General features: G+C 40.6%; 2 protein-coding genes across 4 annotated transcripts in view; one reads left to right on the forward strand and one right to left on the reverse strand.

The window, feature by feature from the left end:
- The window catches only part of mtrex (Mtr4 exosome RNA helicase), a 24,680-nt gene extending 16,001 nt beyond the window's left edge, over positions 1-8,679 (forward strand). The window contains exons 16-27 of the mRNA XM_024299901.2: positions 399-549; positions 958-1,130; positions 1,207-1,275; positions 2,492-2,617; positions 2,691-2,801; positions 2,876-3,064; positions 3,396-3,559; positions 4,107-4,212; positions 5,917-5,973; positions 6,072-6,234; positions 6,678-6,782; positions 8,335-8,679. Coding sequence (XP_024155669.1) covers positions 399-549; positions 958-1,130; positions 1,207-1,275; positions 2,492-2,617; positions 2,691-2,801; positions 2,876-3,064; positions 3,396-3,559; positions 4,107-4,212; positions 5,917-5,973; positions 6,072-6,234; positions 6,678-6,782; positions 8,335-8,387 — 1,467 coding nt within the window. The 3' untranslated portion in view covers positions 8,388-8,679. The remainder of the gene's footprint in view (positions 1-398; positions 550-957; positions 1,131-1,206; positions 1,276-2,491; positions 2,618-2,690; positions 2,802-2,875; positions 3,065-3,395; positions 3,560-4,106; positions 4,213-5,916; positions 5,974-6,071; positions 6,235-6,677; positions 6,783-8,334) is intronic.
- plpp1a (phospholipid phosphatase 1a) lies at positions 8,572-19,772 on the reverse strand. 3 transcript variants are annotated; one of them, XM_024299905.2, is made up of 7 exons: positions 19,555-19,771; positions 19,324-19,471; positions 17,050-17,204; positions 14,638-14,918; positions 10,202-10,259; positions 9,532-9,708; positions 8,572-9,448 (listed from the first exon to the last, which is right to left on the reverse strand). In XM_024299905.2, exons 2-7 carry the CDS (start codon positions 19,379-19,381, stop codon positions 9,329-9,331), a joined length of 849 nt encoding a protein of 282 aa, XP_024155673.1. In that variant the 5' UTR covers positions 19,382-19,471; positions 19,555-19,771; the 3' UTR covers positions 8,572-9,328. The 3 variants fall into 3 exon arrangements, with proteins under 3 accessions (XP_024155673.1, XP_024155674.1, XP_024155672.1); XM_024299906.2 differs by lacking the exon at positions 17,050-17,204 and adding an exon at positions 15,980-16,134 and having other exon boundaries at positions 19,324-19,772; XM_024299904.2 differs by having other exon boundaries at positions 19,324-19,771.
- Positions 19,773-20,997: the final 1,225 nt, after the last annotated feature.

Below are 20,997 nucleotides of genomic sequence, written 5' to 3' on the forward strand. Positions count from 1 at the left end.
TGTCGGGGGCGTGGTCCACGGCCAAGAGTGGGAGCGTGGGCGATCCACCGGGCATCAGTTTAAGCTGATCCTAATTTGACACCATACTAGAGTTCATAGAAATGTATGCATCAAATATGATTCAATTCAGATCATTCCTATTTATGAAATTACATTGGATTAAATCCTACAAGTCCACTTGTTTAAATGAGGAAATGCTTTGTGTGTATTTAGCACTCTTCGGGGGTCAAAGTGCCTTCAGAGGAAAATGACTTTCATTTGTTTTTATTCAAATTTACTTTATTATCCTTGGTAGGAAGTTGCGTGTATGTCAGCTGCTTCTTCACATGAATAAATACACACAAACTAGTGATTCTAGCAGATCCTGTAGTATTCATTGATGGTGTATCTGTGTGCAGGGCTCAGCGGACCCGCTGAACAGCGCTTTCCATCTGACCTACAACATGGTGCTGAACCTGCTGCGAGTGGAAGAGATCAACCCAGAGTACATGCTGGAGAAGTCCTTCTACCAGTTCCAGCATTACAGGGCCCTGCCCGGTGTGGTGGAGAGTGAGTTTACCAGATCCTCTGCAGTTGAACTGGTTCTGTTTATATGATGACGCTTTTAGCAGGAACTTACTTCACTTCTAATATCCCCACACAAACACATTTTAAATTGACTCAAAGCAGAGCCTCGGGTGATGTTTTTGTAACAGGTGACTGTGTTCTGAGAAAGACTAAAATATATAATGGTCTGCCCCCCCACCACCACCACTACCACCACCACCATCTGCCCTGCTTTGCACTCATACTTTGTCAATCCTTTCACAATAAAGTGCAATCTGGGAACTTTTATTTTCTGTTGTGAAAACACCAAAAATTAGAGGAGACACACTTGGGTAAAACTCCTTTAGAGCCAAACTCCACTGATTCTACTGGAAAAAGTGACCGCACTTTCTATGTTTTCAACTTCGGCAGAAATTAAGAAGTTGGAGGAGCAGTACCACACCATTGAGATCCCGAACGAAGAGAGCGTGGTCACCTACTTCAAGATCAGGCAGCAGTTGGCCAAACTGAGCAAAGAGATTCAGGAGTTCATCCACAAACCCAAATACTGCCTGCCCTTCTTGCAGCCCGGACGGCTCGTGAAGGTACGTCTCCACCCCCCCCTCCACCGTCTGGTGATACTTGAACGTAAACACTGACCGCTCGGCTTTGCTGGCTCAGGTTAAAAAGGACGATGCTGACTTCGGTTGGGGAGTTGTCGTAAACTTCTGCAAGAAGACGAACGTAAAGGTAAGAAAATCGTATCATCTTTTGATCTTTTTTTTTAAAAAGCGTTTGCATTGGTCTTTTAATTATGATTGTTGTTTTTAGCTAAAGTTAAAAAAAAAAAACATGTAGTTTTTCAGGACATAGTTTCTGCAGAGTGGCAGTAGTTTGTTAGAAATTTCCCTCTGAGTTGTGGGCAGGAATGTTGGTGTGAAGCCTTACTGCGATGTCAGAAAAAAACTACTATTTTACTTTTTTAATTCTATTTTAAGCTTAATTTTCTTTATACATGCCCTCCATCATCAGAAAAAACAACAAAAATAAGATTGTCATTGGAATGGGTAAATTATGTTTTTTGAGTTTTTGACATCTATTTGTGACGTTTTTCTTATAAAAGAGAACAAATGTAATAAGAAACCTTTGTGTTTTTTTATTTTTGAGTATGTCTCCTTTTAAATTGCTGTCAGTCAAACTCTTGCTAAGATACTCTTTCAATTAATGAACCGTTGTGATGTCACAACGGCTGGGGCCAAGAGCGAATGCGCAAGCTCCCTAATCTGTCTGATCTATAAATGCAAGTTTGTTTTTTTTTTTTTTTACAAAATTTGGAAAGCAAAGGCTAGGCTTCCGCTGCGGCTGGAGGAATAGTCTCCTTCTCTTCCCCCCGCCAGAGGGGGGGTGACGGCCCGCCCCGTCAGGGTCTCCAGGGCACAGATGAGATTAATAACTGTTTAATTAAAACAAAGCATCACAAGGGCCCGTGGTGGGTGTTGAGATGATGTGATTTCTGTCCAGTGCTCTGAATGTCGAACTCACGTTTCCGTTAACTATGACATTGCGCAATTTAATAGTGAATGGACACAATGCTCATTAGGCTTCCACTTTCCTCGTCCGATCTGGCATCCGGGTCAAAACAATACGACTGGACAATTCCGATATTTTTTTTGTAGCAGCAGTGAAGATTTACGCTAGCGATACACATAGCTATCATCATCAGAAAGGGGGGATCAAGGGCGGGGCTACTCAGCGCAGCCCCAACAGCCATGTAGAGGAGATTTTTGGAATCAGAGGCTTCAGATAAACATAAAAAAAAGGCTTTTTAAAACATTTAGGTTGTGGAATTTTGGTTAAAAACTTCATGAACATAATTAAAAACCACTGTTTTTTTTTCAATTAAAAAAATTGTTGCAAGGGGACTTTAATGAACGAAACTGTGAGTAATCTGATTTTTCCCACTCAGGCCACCACAGACTCGGATCCGCTGTATGTGGTGGAGGTATTGCTCCATTGTAGTAAAGAAAGTATGAAAAACGCTGCGACTGAAGCTGCTAAACCTGCTCCACCAGGAGAGACTGGAGAGATGCAGGTTGGTGACTCAAAGACCATTTAGATGCAACAACAACACAGAGCTTGTAGCTGTTTTTTCTGTCCATCTCCAGGTGGTTCCAGTGATGCTTCACCTCCTCACATCCATCAGCTCAGTTCGTCTGTACATTCCCAAAGATCTGAGGCCCTTCGACAACAGACAGCTGATGCTCAAGTCCATACAGGTCCAGCATCGAGAAGGCAAAAAAAGTTCAAACTGTGAACACAAATCCTCAGTCATCCCTGTTTTCCCCCTCAGGAGGTGCAGAAACGTTTTCCAGATGGTGTTCCCCTATTAGACCCCATCGACGACATGGGCATCAAAGACCCCGCGCTGAAGAAAGTCATTCAGAAGGTGGAGGCCTTTGAACACCGCATGTACACCCACCCGCTGCACAGTGACCCCAACCTGGAGTCGGTTTACTCTCTCTGCGAGAAGAAAGCTCTGGTGAGAAACTGTTTGTGAATGTCAGAAGTCAGGAAGTCCTTCGAAATGTCTGACCTTCCCTTGATCCAGGCGTTGTACAATAGATGCTGATGAAATCTTTTATGACGCCCTTTTTTGAGCTGCTTTTAGAAAATAATCGGTGACATTTTATTTTTCTCCTAAGAGATTTATTAACAATTAAAGGTCAGGACGTGGAAAGTTCTCTCTTGAGAGCAGCTGAATTTAGCAGCTCAGTAAACACTCATTTGAATCACGTTTAATGCAAAAAAAAAATGAGCTCATTGTCCTCCAGTAGCAGTTTTTTGTTGACTCAAACCGTTTTATGTTTTAGATCGCCACAGAAGTCCGAACGGCCAAACGAGAGCTGAAGAAGGCTCGCACCGTGCTGCAGATGGACGAGCTGAAATGCCGGAAGAGGGTTCTGCGGAGACTCGGCTTCGCCAGTCCCTCCGACGTCATTGAGATGAAGGGACGGGTCGCCTGTGAAATCAGCAGGTAGGGAGACAACATCTTTTTTTGGAGGCTGAACTGCTTTCATACAGACCACAAAGGATGTAGGGATCATGCCAGGCTCACATGGTCAACTATTTGTGGCTTTATTGTTCCACAACATGATTTTTTTACACCAATGCTCGACTACGATTGTTTAAAGACCTACTGATCGTCTTTTGAGCTTATTTCAAAAGCCCTCCCAGCATATTTTTAATTATGATTATTGTTTTTAGCCAAAATAATTAAAACAAAACAGTAATTTTATGAGCTCCCAGCTTATTTTTAAAGTAAAAAAATAAGCTCTTTTTCACACATGTTTTGTCTGCTCGTAATTCCTAATTTGAATAAAAAAATACTCAGAAATACAATTTTAACTTAATTTTCTTCATATTTGTCCACCACGTTTAAGAAAAATAACACATGAGCATGTTAAAAAACCAAAAAGACCCACAATTCTTATTGGAATGGGACTTTAAACTTAGACCACAAATGTATTTCAATTGCTGTTAAATTTTAAGAAAAACTAAAAGATCTTCTTGAATCTTTCTAGTGGTGATGAGCTCCTGCTGACAGAGATGATGTTTAACGGACTCTTCAACGATCTGTCGGTGGAACAGGCCACAGCTCTGCTGTCCTGCTTCGTCTTCCAGGAGAATGTGAGCAAACGCACAACACCTCTCCAAATCTCTGCAAACTCTCATTCCCACAAAGCTGAAGCCGGAGGGGTTTTGTTTTCGCTCCGATTTCTTCACTTGCAAAAACAGAAATCTGAGGCTTTTGTAAGTTTGTCTGGTCCTCTCAAGGCCGCAGTCCAGGATCATCGTTTGTTTGAGGTCTTTTTCTCTGGCTCCACACCAGCTGTAAAGTTTCCCTCCCTCCTCTAGCTGTCCTCAAACGCCCCGTCAGTAGAGAACAATAGAAAGCAGCTGCCACCTCCACCAGAACAGATCAGTGTGCAGCTGTCAGTAAATAACAGCAGCTGCTGCTTTTGGAAGGAGGATCTGTGTGGGATTTTCTCATCTTCTTCACATCGTAATTATTTTTGATTTGAACAAGTTTTATCTTTTACAATTTGACACCAATGTGCTCTTAAAAATGACTATAAAAAGAAGAGTTTTGGGGCAATTACCTTTCAAAAACCAGGGGTTTACAGATGTGAGCTTTTTGCTTCTTGAAGAACAAGTGTTTGCAAATTTTCAAGTAAAAAGACACAAATGAGACACAAATCAGGAGCTTTCTCTTTGTTGAAGATTAATGGGAGTAAAGCAGGTGTGCTGACTCATGAATGTAGACACACCTGTCCAGGTGTCAGGAGCAGAGAGAAGCTTTTCTGCAGAGTCGCCTTTTGTTTCTGTACTTTATCATTTCAAGTCTAAGAATGGATTTAAAAAAGAAGCTTTTCTGCAGAGTCGCCTTTTGTTTCTGTACTTTATCATTTCAAGTCTAAGAATGGATTTAAAAAATAAAAACTTTAAAGAAGCAAAAAATACTTATAAATTAAAAAAAAAGTACCAAAACCCTTCCACTGAATTTTTTTTCTTTTTTTTCACAGTTTCTGATAAGATTATGTCAAAGTCTCTGTTTTGTCCTTTCGTTTTCCCTTTTTGAGTTCGTTTTAGGGCAAAGATTTGAAAAATTACAGAATATCTTCTTAGATATAAAGTCACCAAGTGGTGAACTCAATTGTTTGCATGAGAAAGAAATTGATTATTAATAAAATTTAAGGAAGCTATTAAAAATACTCCAGTGTAAAGGGGTTCCAGGATTCTGCTGCGAAGAGGAAACACTTTGATGTGACAATAAAATAATTAAGAGATAATGTCTGATGAGGTGTACATTAACCTCTAATCATGGAAACCTTGAAGGACATCCTTCTTTTGTCACAGAAAAGAAATACTTTCATCTCGCTATTTTAACGTTTAAATCTTTCCACAAGGAGCGTACTATTTGATATGTGGTGCAACATGTTGTCATAGTAGCGGCCAGCGAGTGTGCACTGACCTCGATCTACAGCAGCTGGTGTGGAGAAAAGTGGTAGATATGCTAAATCTCATGATAAGTGAAACAAAGCGTCACTTCAGAGGGAAATTTTATCTCCTAACGCTTCTTTTTGTCCAGATGATGAAGAAAAAGTTTTAAAGAAATCCACAAGTAGTTGCTTAGATTGCTTTTATTTCAAGAAATATTCATTAACTCTGATCATTAAAAGTATACATCTGTGATGTTGTATTTAGCTGCAGATGCTTCCAATAGCTCAGAGAAGAGAATCATAAAGATAAATGATTTTATCAATTTGAAATAATGCATTAACATAGCCCCCTGCCCTATCAATCCCAATAAACTGAAAACTCTTCTTTCAGGCCAGCGAGATACCCAAACTGACGGAACAGCTGGCCGCGCCGCTCAGACAGATGCAGGTGAGACATCAGAAAGCCTTCGTTCCTTCTCGCCGCGCTTTCAGTAACACTTTGAACCTAAACGCCGCCGCCGCTGCTGCTTCTTCTCTCACGTTCAGGAGTGTGCGAAGCGCATCGCCAAAGTGTCGGCAGACGCCAAGCTGGAAGTGGACGAGGATTCGTATCTGGGACAGTTCAAGTCCCACCTGATGGACGTGGTGTTTGCCTGGGCCAACGGGGCCTCCTTCTCTCAGATCTGCAAAATGACCGACGTCTTTGAAGGTTCGATACAGAAACATGAAAAATGACACCGTACTCATTAATAAAGGAGCTCACAAGCACATAAAACACTAAAGAATCTCTAGATCTGCTAGCCTAGGAGCCAGTAGGAGCTAAAAGCCTCCTGAAAGAAATCAGAGTGAAGGCTGAGCCTTCCATCATTAGAAATGCTTAATCAGCTCCGGTTCTTAAGTGGATGAGAGGAATGACCACTAAAACTGACCTGAAGATCTAAGTGAACAGCTGTAAAATTCTAAAAGCTCAGATGAAACATGAGCCTGATGTCGGAAAACAGGAAGATCTACAAATAAATGACATTTACAGGTCTCCGTTTGCATGAAAACCTGTGCAACTTCTGATGTTATAAACCAAATGCTCCATTCCAAGATGATATCAGGAGGAGTTTCAGGAAATCTGACTGGAGCTTTTTGTTGTTTATCATGCAGGAAGCATCATCCGCTGCATGCGCCGCTTAGAGGAAGTGCTGCGACAGATGTGCTCGGCAGCCAAAGCCATCGGCAACACTGAACTGGAGAACAAGTTTGCAGAAGGTGAGAAGCTTGAAGTTCATTACTGTTGCACACATTATCAGTTATACGGGAAGCAGGTTTACTCTTCATATCTAATCAGAAATTAGCTCAAAGTTCAATTATTCCGCTCCAAATCTAGTTTTATGATTACTTCCTGATGGAGGAGAGTACGCAAGTCCTTCCTGGAAACTTAATGATCATGTTCTTGAAACTGAGGAGCCAAATAAGGAAACAAGGATGAGCTCATGTATTGATGATGTGAGCTTCAAAAGGTTGACTTTAAAGACCCACTCCAGTTAAAGTTGAGTTTTTGGTGTGTTTAAAGGGTAACCAAACAGGACAGTTGGAGGCTGACTCGACTCTCAGCCCAGATTTGAAAAATACAAGAAAAGGGGGCGGGACTAAGGGAGGCGGGCTGAGTGGAGGATATGTGATTGACAGTGAGTTTAGTTTGAGGTAACTAAAGAATCTTTTATTGTCTCAATTAAAAAACAACAACAAAAAAACAATAAGATCAGCCAGCTTTCAAGGGGCCGGTTTAGCTAGCAAGCAAGCTCCGCCGTTCTCGGCGTAGTGGAACACCTCTAACGCTCTCAGCGTCCACATCGCAGAGTGAGCGCTGCTGTTCTCGGCGTCGTGGCGTGAGCTCCAACGCTCTTGGCATTAGCTCCTTAGCTCCACCTCTCTCAGCGTTGCAGGGAGAGCTCAATCGGTTGCATAGTGAGCTTCAACTCTCAAGCGTGTCAAGTGTTCAAAGATGGGCTTTTATACTGGAGCTCAGAGCATGATGACGTGAACCTTCTGGGACTTAAACCAGTTTACCGATCACAAAATTCAACTGTAATTCCTGGTTTTAACCTGTAGGGGGCAGCATACAGATGCTCTTAAACCATAATTTCAAGAATTATATATTTTGAATTGTAAATAGTTTGTAAAGACCAGAAGACGGCACTTTTAAAGTCTCATTTATAGAGGTTAACAGCCAGAATAAAAAGTAGATTTAGTGTTTGGTAACCCTTTAACATGTTCTTATGGCATTTTTCTTAAAGTATTACGAAATATTACAGATATTGAGCTCAAAATTGCATTTTTGTAGTATTTTTGTTTTAATTCAAATCGTGAATCAGGACTAGGACAAAAAGATGCTTTTGGAAAAAAATCATATTTGAGATGTAGAAAATACAAATGGTGGGCATATTTTCTACAATGTTGAAGTGAGTTGTTACGCCCGCAACTCAAGAGATGAATTTCTGCAGAAACTGTCCCAGAAAATGGCACAGGTTTGAAAATTTTGGTTAAAAACAGCATAATCGTAATTAAAAAATCACTGGGAGGACTCTGGGAGTGGATCTAAAGATGATCGGAGTGGGTTTTTTAAATGTTCATGAGCTGCTACAGGATTTTATGGTGAATTATCATTTTTAAAATACTTTAAAATACAGTTTTTATGGTTAGGTGACCATCTTGAGTCCTTTACATTTAAACAAACAAAAACTCTGGGCTTTACATTTTCTAATTTAAAAGTATCTATTTGACTAATTCTCCTTCATTCTGTGGTTTTCTGTCTCTGCAGGAATAACGAAGATAAAGAGAGACATTATCTTTGCTGCTAGTCTCTATTTATAGTGACTGTCATTCACAGCATCTGAACAGTTTTACACACACTTCTCTACAACATCAGACCTGAACTGTGTTATTGAGCTTATTGTTTACCCGGCAGGTTGATAAGATTATCTATGTTTTTATTGTAATTTTTTGCTTACATGAGCAAACTGGAGCGAACCATCACAGAACAGGAAACCATTTTCAGTTCACAATAACAAGTAATATGGCTTTATTTTTCCATAGTTTAAACATTTGTAACATGTTTTTTTTCAATAAATGTCTGTATGGTGATTTGCATACAGATACAAAAGCATGTCTGTCTGCATTTGATACACAGGGAGCTTTAATAGCAGCCACAGCAGTCCAGCAAAAAGGCATCATGGGAGTCTAATCGACGTTCTGCTCCACAGCTGTCTGACCGCAACAGCAGGTAACACAGCTGGGGGGTAGAACGGCGGTGGCTTGGAGTCGGTGCTTCCAGATGTGCGTGTCCCGCCATCTGATCTGGGATCAGCTTTGAGCCTCCAGCGAGAACGCTTCGACCTTAAGGCGGGAGCGTTTCCAAGCTGACCCCAGATCAGATCCTCCAGCGCACCGACTCCAGGAAGGACGAAGCAGGGTTACATTCACAGGTTTCTAACCGTCCTCTCAGCCAGTAGTGGTCAGACCCTTCAGTTGCACATGCAGGAAAGCCCCGCCCACTCTGCCCTTCACAGATCACGCTAAAGGGATTCTCCTCCTCTAGCATCAGAGTGTCAGTCGCTTCGGTGTTGGAGGAGCAGGTAGATCGTCTTCTGAAATCTTAGCAGGCCATTTGTGGTTCCTGGAGTTCCTTCAATTCAGCTTATGTTGGAGTCTGACGGTTGAACAGGAAGTTATGCGGGGTTTTGGGTGACGGTTCGCGCGAGATGAGAGGCTTGAGAGCTTGGACTCCACAGCAGAGGTCTCGCTGCTCCTTCAGCTTAGTTGGGACTCTCAAAGTGGTTTCCGCTGGTGGGCGTTTCCTGCAGGGTGCTGTGAGGGATCTCCGCCTCCTCACGTGAATCTGGAGGCTTTTTGAACAAGTCTGAGACGAAGAAGACCTGCAGGAGACGCAAAGCAATTCTTAAAGAAGACAAAAACGACAAACGTTCTGACGCGATGAAAAGGTTAGCTGAGCTCTCACCACCAGCAGAGCCATCAGCGCCCCCTGCAGGAGTCCGGTCAGCACGTCGCTCCAGTGGTGTTTGTAATCGGACACCCGCGACAGTCCCGTGTACACGGAGGCAGCAATGAGGAAGAACTGCAGGGTTGGTCTCAGGAGCCGCGCCCACTGAACCTGGAGCCGAGCCTGCAGGTAAAGCTGAGGGACAAACCATGAATGAATCATCTGCCAGAGGATTCATGTTCGAGAATCAAAACCAGGAAACAAACTCTACTATTTTCTTTTTTTCCCACACATCATCTCTTCTCTTCCTGCTGTAAATCCTTTCATGTAAATATGAGGGTTTGTCCATTCTGAGCGCAGCAGAGTAGAGATAAGGGCTTGCTGCCAGAACTTTGTCCCTCTGTCTATTTATAGCCGCTCCTATGGAATGAATCAGCAGCTTATGTTTAAAAAGAGCAGCGATACTGATCTGACTTCAGTGATGAAGTACAGCCGCTCACAGGTGATGTTGGAGACGAGTCCCCACCTGCAGCTTCTGCTCTAAACTGCAGTAACATAAAATAAAAGGTCACAGACGGGTTTGCCCTGTTTCAAGTCATTTACACCAAACTAACCAGTCTCTTTAACTGCCAGTCTGGCGTAACAACTAGCCAGAGAGAAAAGAAGTCAGCTGGTTGGAGGAACTTACAGCCAGAAACAGCATGCAGTACATGGAGAAGGAGGAGTGTCCCGAGTAGAAGGACAACCTGCAACACAAAGAACAAGGTAAAGTTTGCAGAAACACAGATGCAGGAACAATCAAAACTACACACTTTCAGCTCAAACTGCTGAGATTTACTGGATTAAAAATGGCAGAAAAGTCTTGGACTAATGAACCTTTAGCCAAACTCCCTGAGCAAAAACACAAAATCTCACCAGATATTTTTGCCTGGCTTCTAGTTTAAATATTTTATTGCACTTAATATACGACAAAACTAACTTATAAGTCCGTTTTCAGCTAAGATTTGACTCATTTTAAGACAAAAAAATGTAGTTCCCGTTGAGTCATTTGATCTAGAAAATCTCTTATTTTAAAACCTGTTCTGATGAAAATTGTGTTATTTTTTTTATTTTGTTTAAAAGGGCATAGTCATAATTAAAGACCAGTGGAAGTATTTTAAAAATAGATCAAAAGGTGTTCAAAATTTGACTTTAATATAGGACAAAAGTAACTTTTCAGCTTGATGGAACTTGTTGTAAGACAATAAAAGTTGAATATCTTGTTGAGTCATCTGACCTGGAAACCTTTTAGGGTGTATTCAGACTAGAAAAGTCCATTTATCCCAAACAAGTCCTCAGACTCCTGTCAAGCAGACTTTCCTGTTTCAAATCAAAGCTTGTAAACAAAACCACATGACTATAGATCTCGTCATTCATTGGCCAGGAATTATAAGGGGCGGGCAAAACAACAAGAGAAAAAAAATATGGAGGTCCTAAGCTTTGCAATCCTCGTGATAGCTCACTCATTCAAACTTTTTATTTCACTGACCAATTCTGAACGTCTGTATTAGCACTTTTACTGTCACTATGGTACAGCGGAGGCATGCTGCAAGAAGACGGCTAACAAGGTACGCTGATGACATAAATTGTCAGACTGCGAGAAAAAGTTGTTTCAATTGAACCTGCATTCATCCGACCACATTTCAGTGAGTTTGTGTCTCATCATTGTGGTGTCATGGCATTGTTTTTAAGAGAATTCTGTTAAGGAACTACAAGGTAGCTTTAAGGACGACATTACAGCAGCGTAAGCCGCATAACGAGACAGAAAAGCATGTAAGAAGCGTTTTCAGGGGGGTTAAAATAAAAGCTCAAACAAGTAAACAGACCATCTCTTCCTGTTTGATAACACAACAATCATCGCATTGCATTTGTCCACGGCTCATCGGTTGAGTCATCCCTCCTCTGTTTACATCACATGACCACTGGCTACGGTGGCCACTTGTTCCGCGGAGCCTAATCAGACAGGAAACTCGGACCAAACCGAAGCTCAGTCCAATTGGAAACCTTGAAAAATGGGTCCAAGAAGGGTTCTTGGTCCACTTGGGTGTATTCAGACTGAAAATTTGTTCTGGATTATCAGAGGAAACGAACTCTAGTTCACTTTAAGCAAACCAAATGTGTCCAGTTTGAACACACCCTTAGTTTTAAGCAAAACCTCAAATGAAACATTTTTTTTCAATAATTGCTCCAAGCAGAAGTTTTATTTGTGACAGCGAGTGGTTTTGTTTAAAGAAACGGATTCGCTTGATTTATGAAAGCTAAAAAAAGTCTTATTTGATGCACTTTTTACACATAATTTCACATAAAATTCTAAAATATTTTTAGAGCACCTTAACAACCACCGGTAAGATGAGATGCTGCAAAACACTCGATATGATGTAGACAAAGATGGTTTATACATTTGTTAAGCTTGTAAACAATTTATTAAAATTGCTTTTGTAGAAAATAGTCTCACTTTAGATGTTAACCAATCTTGATAAGTATGTTAATTAATCTTATTTGGTTTATTAGTCTAATAAATCCCTTACTAACACCCTATAAACACATAATAATGTATGTTAATAATAAAGCTTGTCAAGTTTTAGTGCTCAAAACAGGATAAAAATGAGGAAAAAAAAGTGTTTAATGTACCCACTTTAAAGATGTAAAACTCTTAAGTAACAAATGCTTATTGGAGGACAGTATACTTGACATTACCAGAGAAGTATACCTAAAAAATAGTGTTTATAACTAACAGAAGATTTAATTCTGTCTTTAAAGGGCAGGACATCACAACTCATTGTAAGAAACCTTACCAAGACGTATTCTACTAGTTCCATTGGCTAATTTTCCATTTATAACAGGGAAAACCTATTGTTATATATATATTTTTTGCTTTTTTTAAATATATTTTTTCCAGTGCTCCAAGTTGAGATAATTTGATTTTTTTTCCCTAGAAGTTGCATTGAAGTGAAATGGAATCATGTTACAGAGAGATGAAGCAATGCAGGACACTCTAACCTCACCCCCTCCTGCAGTACTTCACTGGCTCTATTAGCACCCCCCCCCCACACACACACAGCAGCTAGAAATATAATAAGCCCTGACATTAATCCTAAAAGCTCAGTTATCTGCCTTCAATAGCCAGACTCCTCACAGACAGCTGAGAAATGTTTGCTGCCCGGCTCCATTAGAACCAGCAGATGGTACGGCTCCAGAACCCGACAACTCGCCGCACCCTTCTAAACGTAGAGTCTACGCTCTCTCAAAGGGAACCTATGGGTCTGATAATACCAGGCAAAGCTGAGCGAGACGCCGTTCACACCCTTTTTAATAAATGCCAACTCTGTTTTCCTCTGTGATCGCGCCAATTCCAGAATGAGAAAAGGAAATCCTCTCCTCCCATCATACTTCCCTCTGCTCGGCGCTGATAACCGACCACAATGAAAACAGGCTGTGCATTCCTGCATTATTGCTCAGCTCTAATATCTCCGCTCGTGTGCGCTGGAGCTGCTCCTCAAGCGTTTCCGGAGAAAAAAAACTCATTGCAAATCTTTTTTTTCACCTCCAGACTTTCATAATGACTCATCAAGTTTAATTCAATTCTTTCAAATAATGGGAAAAACCTTGGTTTGTTCAGAGAGAAAATCCTAAACCGTGAAATTGAAAGGGTTCAGGTCAAACCTCTGGTGGGTCATGAGACCATTCCTGAACATGCAGCTATATTTAGAATGACTCGTGAATGTCACAAGAAAAATCCACTTTGGGAACAAAGAGTGTGGAAGTCGCAGCTGCTGTGAAAAGTTAACTTCACCCCTTCGTAAACTATGGACCAAAAAAACTGTTTGCTGCACAAGAACAAATGTTTCGTGTTGCACAGAAAAGCTATAAAGTTCTGCAATCTTAACTTCTAATTAAACCTCTCATTTATCCAATTCAAATAACAAAGAATCTACTCTTGCAGTTGTGAGAAAAAGTAGTTTCCTGGACATAGACTTTCATCAAACTTCTCGGGACATAGGACTGAATGGTGATGGTATCATCCGTAAAATGGTTGGGACAATACCAAGACTATAAGAGGTCCAATGAGAATGGTTAGACTCGATGACGAGACTCTTCATTAGTTGGTGTGAATGCGACAGGACAATAGCTATTGAGGCAGGAAACCATAAACTTCTTTGTTTTTGGGACAACGGTCGATGTCTTAAGACAGAGGAGTCAAGCTCAATCGCACTGGAGCCAAAATCCAAAACACACCATAGATCACGGGCCGAACAGGATAAACATGTATTGAACTTTCAATATTTTACTCTCCATAAAATTATACAAGTCAAACATTATCACAAGATAACAGGCCATTCATAAAAATAAAATAAAATGATCTGGGGGTACAATTACCTGGAAGGTACATTTTTAAAGTTTTAAAAATTTAGTTGTGAGACAACACCTGGTTATCTAGTGGAGGGATCTGTTTCTGAGCCTTGAACCGAGTCTAGATGTCATTCAGTCCGTCTGGACAGGAGGCGTCACCGTCTCCTGGATGCTCTGACACGTCTGGAGTCTGTTCTGAAAGTGGACGTCTTTCTGTCTTTAATGCACTTTTGGAGTCATCCGCTGCTTCCGGTTGGAGCGAGTGGTGAAGGTCTTGGACCAAGATTAGCATGGTTGAAATCTCCAGCGACAGTAAACAGTCCAGGGTGAACATTCTGCAGGTTTTCCTCAAATAAACATCCATGAACGGAAGAAGGTTTCTAGAACTTCTCCAGAACAGACATTTGCTTATATTTCTACGTCAATGTCTAAGATGTATAGACCCAGAGGTAGGACAGAAGGTCCAAATCATGGCATTTCTCTCACTCTGCTTCACCTCGTGTCCCTGACGTGTTTATTTTATTCTGGAGGGTCGATTGTTTCAGTTTCCTGTGTTTATTTATGAACAGTTATTTTTACAGCGACCGGGCCAAATAAAGAGCCAAAGGTGCCCCAGGAAAGACATAAACTGAAGTCTCTTCCTCTTAATCTAAACATACTTTTGAATTTTTAGCACGATGACCTGCCTGGATATATCACAAAAAACCTTAAAAACGTTGAGATGTTGTCGCTTACCTGCCCTCGTTGATCACTTTGTCCTCCCCGGTGCAGGTGAAGTTTTCAATGTAAACCCCCAGGGAGCAGTTGATGCGTGTCCAGTCGGGTTTGCACACATCCAGGAAGTGAGGCCTGAGCCGGCCGATGGAGTATTTGGCGATGTCTGTCAGAGACTGACTCATGGCGGCGCCAAAGACGAAGGTGCCGACGGTTTTGTAAACGCGGGCGACGTAGCTGCCGAAGGAGGACTTGGATTTGAGGCGGTTTAGGTAAACCAGAAGGCACTCGCCAATGACCATCTGCAGGCGGAGAAAACCAGCTTTAAGTGCTGAAAACGGAAAAATACAGCAGAATCAAGGAATCCAGAATGTAGAAAAAGAATACTTTAGGTGATTTATGAGGGAGCAGGAGATCACACACAAAAAATAACAGTTCAGAGTAAAGGATTTGATTGAATCATTTTCAGATTTTTTCCAAAGCAAATTTGGCTCAACTATGAAAAGGTTTTCCAGAAAATAGCACTTTAATCTAATCTGGAACCGTATCAGTCTTTGTATTATGAGAAATTACATTAAATATCTGTTTTTCAAAATAAAAGTCAACTATTTTTTTTCTTTTTAACTTGGCCCATTTAATAATTGACAAATTACACTATTTCACTAGACAAACTTTTTTTCATTGAATAAAGTAAACATTTTTCTACATTTGCAATTTTTGCCCCGTTACTTCACAGAAGGATGTCCACTTAAAATAACTGTTCTATTGGGATTTTTTTTCATCTGTGCGTTCCCTTCTCCACTGAAGTGAAAACATTTCTGCTCATGTGGCTGAGTTTTCACCTTTTGAGATGAAAGAACTTCCTCATGCTGATCTGTTGGCTCGCTCTATCATAAGTTTGTTTTTAGAGAAAAAAAATCAATTATCAAGAAGTTTTTGGACTTTTAATTTAGTCGCTGTAGAGTTAGTATGGGGAGAAAAAATGTTACTGACATCTTTTTAAGAAAAAAAACTTAATCTTTAGGGATTTGAGTGGCTGAACTTTCCCCTGGTCTTTTTGAGGAGCTTCACATCTGCCGTGTTTACCGTCTCCCAGCGAGCTGTTGCTGCAGCTGCACAATCATTTAAAGCAGAGAAGCTTCCAAAGGTAAACTACTTTTACTTTGAAATATCAGGGGGGGAAAAAGGACTTTTTTGGAGGTTAACAGCAAAAAACACGCACACAGGGTTAGAAATGAAAATGTCACAACAAACAAACGTAAAGGTGTGGAAGGCTAAATCTGGAGAGTAGGAAGAATGATTTAAAATACAGAAGTAGGGAAAAGAAAAACCAGAACTGTTATCAAAAACCAGATGCACTTACAATGAGAATTGTGACGGGAATCATAACGGCTCCTAATAACTGATAGGAAATGGTGTCCTCTTTAAACGGGTACTTGATAGTATCGTCATTACAGTAAAAGCCCCGGAGAAAAGGCCTTTTGTGCGTCAAATTGAGTATTGCAAACGGGAGTCCAACTAGTGGGGAAGCAACGAGAGAGAAAGAACAGAACAGGTTATCAAAGAACAAGACATCTTCCCATCATGCATTAGTTGTGTGCCTGTGAAAAGTAGAAAGGTGAGAGAAAATAAAAAAAACGCTGCGTCATCAGAAGGTGTTCTGGTCGGCGTTCAGGAAGAGCAGCGCCGATAAACGTGTGGACGGCGATCTGTTAGACGAAATGTTAGTCCAGAAAACAAGACATTTCAGAGAAAAGGAGTTCCCGAGAATGAAATTGTTATATTTTTCGTGTAGTTCTGTCCTGGCATCACATTTCTGCAACTTAAATTATTCATTCATCTGTTCGGGTAACTCCTCCTCTGCTTGCTGACATGACTCAGCTCCAAAATCCTGCACAGTCATTCCCAGCACCCAAAGACGTTTGCTGCTAAAACTCCACTTCAGAGGACAAAAAGAATAGTCTCGTGTGGTTATTTGAAATGACACGCTCATCACTAACTGAAGAGTTGAAGGCCTGACACCACAAAAGCAACCCGACAGCGGCCCCCCCATAAACAGGAAACATTTCAGCTCCGGTTCACAGAAGCTGGTCGGAAGAAAAAGTAGGTTAGACAGCAGCTTCTGAAATGAAAAGACCCCTGAAGGAAAAGTTGTCGCCTCTTTGGTCAGACTTGTTAGTAGTTTGGGTTCATTGGGTGGATATTTTGATTTTTTAAGTGGACATCCTCCTTCTCTGAAGCTCTGGATCTCCTGGTTGATCATTAGATTAGATATTTTGACCTGCCAGCGCAGGAGGAGGACTAACTTTCCCTGATAACGAATGTTATGGAAGTTTTTCCATCAAGGTGTGGCCGTTGACCCACATAAAACCCTTACACCTGCGTCTGACAAGTCCTACGCTCCCTGAACGGGGCGCTGAGCGTGCTACTTACGGCGCTAATGGGGAGGACGAAGCCCACGGTGTAGAGCACCGTGGAGGTGATTGTGCTGGGGTGGTAGGGGTACCTGATGCTGTCATCGCTACAGAAAAAGCCCACCTGATAAGGGCGGATCTTACCCAGGTTAAAGACTGCCAGAGGCAGACCCCCTGTGGAGGACAAGATCGGGCTGAGTTAACCACTGGAAGAGGGGAGAGAGGCACAAAAAAACATGATGGAATATTTCAGAGACGAGGTTCTGAGGAGGAATCAACGTTAAACACAGAAAAGCAAAAACAAGTGCATTTAAAGACCCATTCCGATCATCTTTAGATCTATTTTTTTATTATAATTATGCTGTTTTTAGCCAAAATCAAAAAAATCTGTCATTTTCTAGAAGGTAGTTTTTGCAGAGTGGCAGGAACTCAACAGAAATTCCCTTCTGAGTTGTGGCCATATTTCTAGTTGGCGCAGAACAACTCCGCCCCCTTTCCCAGGGAGCTTGAATAAGACTCACAACAATTTGAATGCAGAAATACTTAGAAATGCAATTTCAAGCAGAAAAATGACAAAATTACATGTTAAAAACACCATTTTCATCAGAGCGGGTCTTTAAACGTCAACAGAATGACATTTCTTTAGCATCAAAACATTTTTCAATGATTTAAAAACTTGATTTTAAGTCTTTGGAATTCAATTGAACCCATTTGGCACTTTGATGTTTGCATAAAGTTGCACAAAAGGAGAACATTAAGGCATGTTTGTGTTCTCTTTGGAGAACTGCTGAGGCGAGCTGATGTGCTAAGGATCTCCAAGCACTCCCTTTCCATAAAATACCATATAGATGAGAGATTGTGCTAATGAGCTCCGACAGCTCAAAGTCTGCATGCAACGCCCTGTCATCTCTGTGCCCGTTTGGCTCGTTTGTTCCTTTGTACAGCAAAGAAAAGGCAATTGTTCACTTCAGTTAACCAAGTAAAAAGGAGCTGCAGGGAGAATCCTGGCCGTCACGTGTGACGCTGGAGCCTAACTCTTTCCAGGGAAACTTCTGCTTCTGATTCAATGTTTTTTTTTGCATCCTGTTTGCCTCTCAAAGATGCAAAAAAAAGTGTCTGCAGTCACCAGGGATTCACTCATCCATGCGCTCTCCAAACCAAAATGTCCAACAAACAACAAAAGATGGAGATCTTCCATCTTTTGCATCAACCAAATCGAACGTACTATCAACAGGAAGAACACCAGCCAAACTAGTCCTGCACAACAAGGTAAATCAGACTACATTCCTGTGTACTCATCCTGGAATTCTTACATTTTCAAGTGTGACTGTATGTTGCTCTACAGGCTCAAAAATATATATTTTTTATAAAAAATAATAATATCTGGTCTTTTTTTTTAGCCCACACACGCAGTTTGATCACTAAAAAACTCTGTGAAATCAAAAGGAGTAAATGTGACACTAGGTAAAACCAATTTAAAATGCACCTTCATCATTGACCTTATTTTTAAAACCAGCAGAATTTGGCATAAGAATAACACTTGTGTTCAGAACAGCAGATTCCAACAAAGCCGCATGATTTTTATTATGCAATTTGGCAAAAAATGCAAGTTAAGTGGGTTAAACATAAACGGGAAGTGTTCCAGTGTGGTGAGTGTGCAGCACAAGGTCTTAATCTAAATAGAATTTTAATGAAGAATGAAATCTAGTCAATCAATGTAAACATGTGAGATTTTCAAAATAATATTTCAGTGTCTATCAGAAGAGAAGAAAACAATGGTTTAGAAGAAGATGATAGTTTATGTGCAACAAATGTTGACAATTCTGGGCCAGAGAGTCTCTAAAATACAGGCTGGGTTAATGATAAAGTCTGAGATGTTATTAACACAATCTGGACTATTATTTATTAAAAAAAATAGGGTTGGGTTTTACTGCCAGATTGCAAAATGGATTAAATTTTGTTCACATGTTGTACTCCATTCTAAAACCGGTTTTCCTTTTATTTTATTGGTCATTTAAACTCAATAAAAGTGGGATTCTTAGTGAAATAATCCAGATTTACATATGAAATTAAATGTGACAGAACAGGAACACATGTAACAACAAGATTATTAGCTGGATATAGCAATATCTGCTTTAAGTGAGTCATTTAATAATAGTATTTTGAAATAATTAATTGATATGTTACAATAAAGATGTGAAAACTTCCTTCACGTGATGGCAAACAGGATTACACGCACTCAATCACAAATCGGCTTATAACAAACGGCAGCAACAACCGTTTAAGAACCTACCGAGAACGAGACAGACTATGTCGAGCAGCACAAAGGGGATTCCTCTCGCCTCAAACATGTTGGCTCGTCGGTGTTGAGACCTCTGCGGCAGTAAAGCTCGGGGTGAGGCGGGGAGAAGCTGCTACTTCCAAGTGAGTCGCATTCAACGCTGAGAAACGGCGAAAAAAATAAAAATGTAATTAAGAAAAAAACTGACCAAACGGGCCGCACGCGGCCAACTAGTACGCTCACAAAAATGTCCCGCTCCGGCTGTGGTAGCGTCTCCTGGGCGTTGGTGGGAGACTGTATGCCGCGGCGGCGCTCATGATAAAAGCCGCGGCTGCCCGAGCGCTTTATAAAAGAACAACAAACGATGATGTCACGGAGGGCCGGCACCTGTTCTGCTGCGCTGCCTGGTGTGGAAATATGAGCCGAGCGGAGCCGACAAGTTCCGAAGACGGAGGGGCGTCAGAGCTTCGTGCTGCGTTCAATGCTCACATAAAAGCTCGTAAATAGGATGCACTTGCGATGCTTTTACGTACCATCGAAAAAATGCTTATTTTCATCATACGTTATTCAATTTGAATGGAAGGGGGGAAAAGTGAGTGGAAGCACTTCAGCTTTCCTATATCCCTTCACCTCTCAAATATTAGCAGATTAACAAACAAGAAAAACATATTTAAACAATATGTATACAATATTTTACCAACTCAATCACATAAAACTAAAAGTAAGAGTAATTTTCATATTTTACTCATTCGTTTACTCATTTAATTCATTTGGTTCTTCATTAACCCTAGACCACTATCACCGGGTGATTTTCACCAGAGCAAAAGTATTTACATTATTTTAAATTTGTTGCATTTTTTGAGTGTCATGGGTCCCTGGGTAAAGTCTCACATGTCCCAGGAATGAGTGGACCAAAGGTCTAGTGTACAGTATCATTTGTTTTTTTCCTACTGTCATTTTCAGGCATGTTCTTGGGATCTTCTTATGTCAGTCCACCCCCCCCCTCTCTTTGTTGCATAAAGCACAATTTGAAATAAAAGAAAACTACTCTAATTTATCATGTGTTGTCATATCTTGATCTATTTTTTATGAGAAATTCTTTTTAATGGGTATTTTATATTGGGTAAAAATTACTAGGCAAAAGTGATGGTGTAACTTTTTAGAGCGAAAGTGTTGTAGGGTTAAAAACAACCTCACACCTAAAAATGTAAAATTTTTTAATCCGCCATCTCTCACTGAAAGCACGCATCACAGAGGGGCCAAAATCCAAAACACATCTGACTGAACAGGATAAATATTTATTGAACACACCAAAACGTAATTTTTAAAACTTTAAAAATGTAACTTTTTAACATTATTATTAATAAAAAAAAAAAACAGGAATGAATATTATTCTAAATAAATCAACTTAAATAACTTTCAATATTTTACTCGCCGTAAAAATACATTTTGTCAAAATTATACAATATCAGGCAATTAATAACAATAAAGTAAAATGATCTGGAGGGCTGGCGAGGTAATTATACCCACTTTTTTAAAAGTAACATTTACTTGTTGTTTCAGTTTATTTTTAAATAGTACACCAGCACTATCGACTCCTGTTTAAGACATAATTAAAGTTCTAACTGTTGGTTCCATAAAACACATCTGAACCCTTTTTGTATGTAGACGATAAGTGGTTGTGGT

This window comes from Oryzias melastigma, linkage group LG12 (genome assembly GCF_002922805.2).
Source record: "Oryzias melastigma strain HK-1 linkage group LG12, ASM292280v2, whole genome shotgun sequence".
Taxonomy (NCBI): Eukaryota; Metazoa; Chordata; class Actinopteri; order Beloniformes; family Adrianichthyidae; genus Oryzias; species Oryzias melastigma.

Coding starts and splice junctions, on each gene's coding strand:
- plpp1a (XM_024299906.2), bottom strand. CDS start 19,381: ATGTTTGAGGCGAGAGGAATCCCCTTTGTGCTGCTCGACATAGTCTGT. Junction 10,260..14,637: donor AAAGTGATCAACGAGGGCAG/GTAAGCGACAAC, acceptor TTTGTGTTGCAG/GTTGTCCTTCTACTCGGGAC. Junction 9,709..10,201: donor ACTGCATGCTGTTTCTGGCT/GTAAGTTCCTCC, acceptor TTTGTCCCTCAG/CTTTACCTGCAGGCTCGGCT.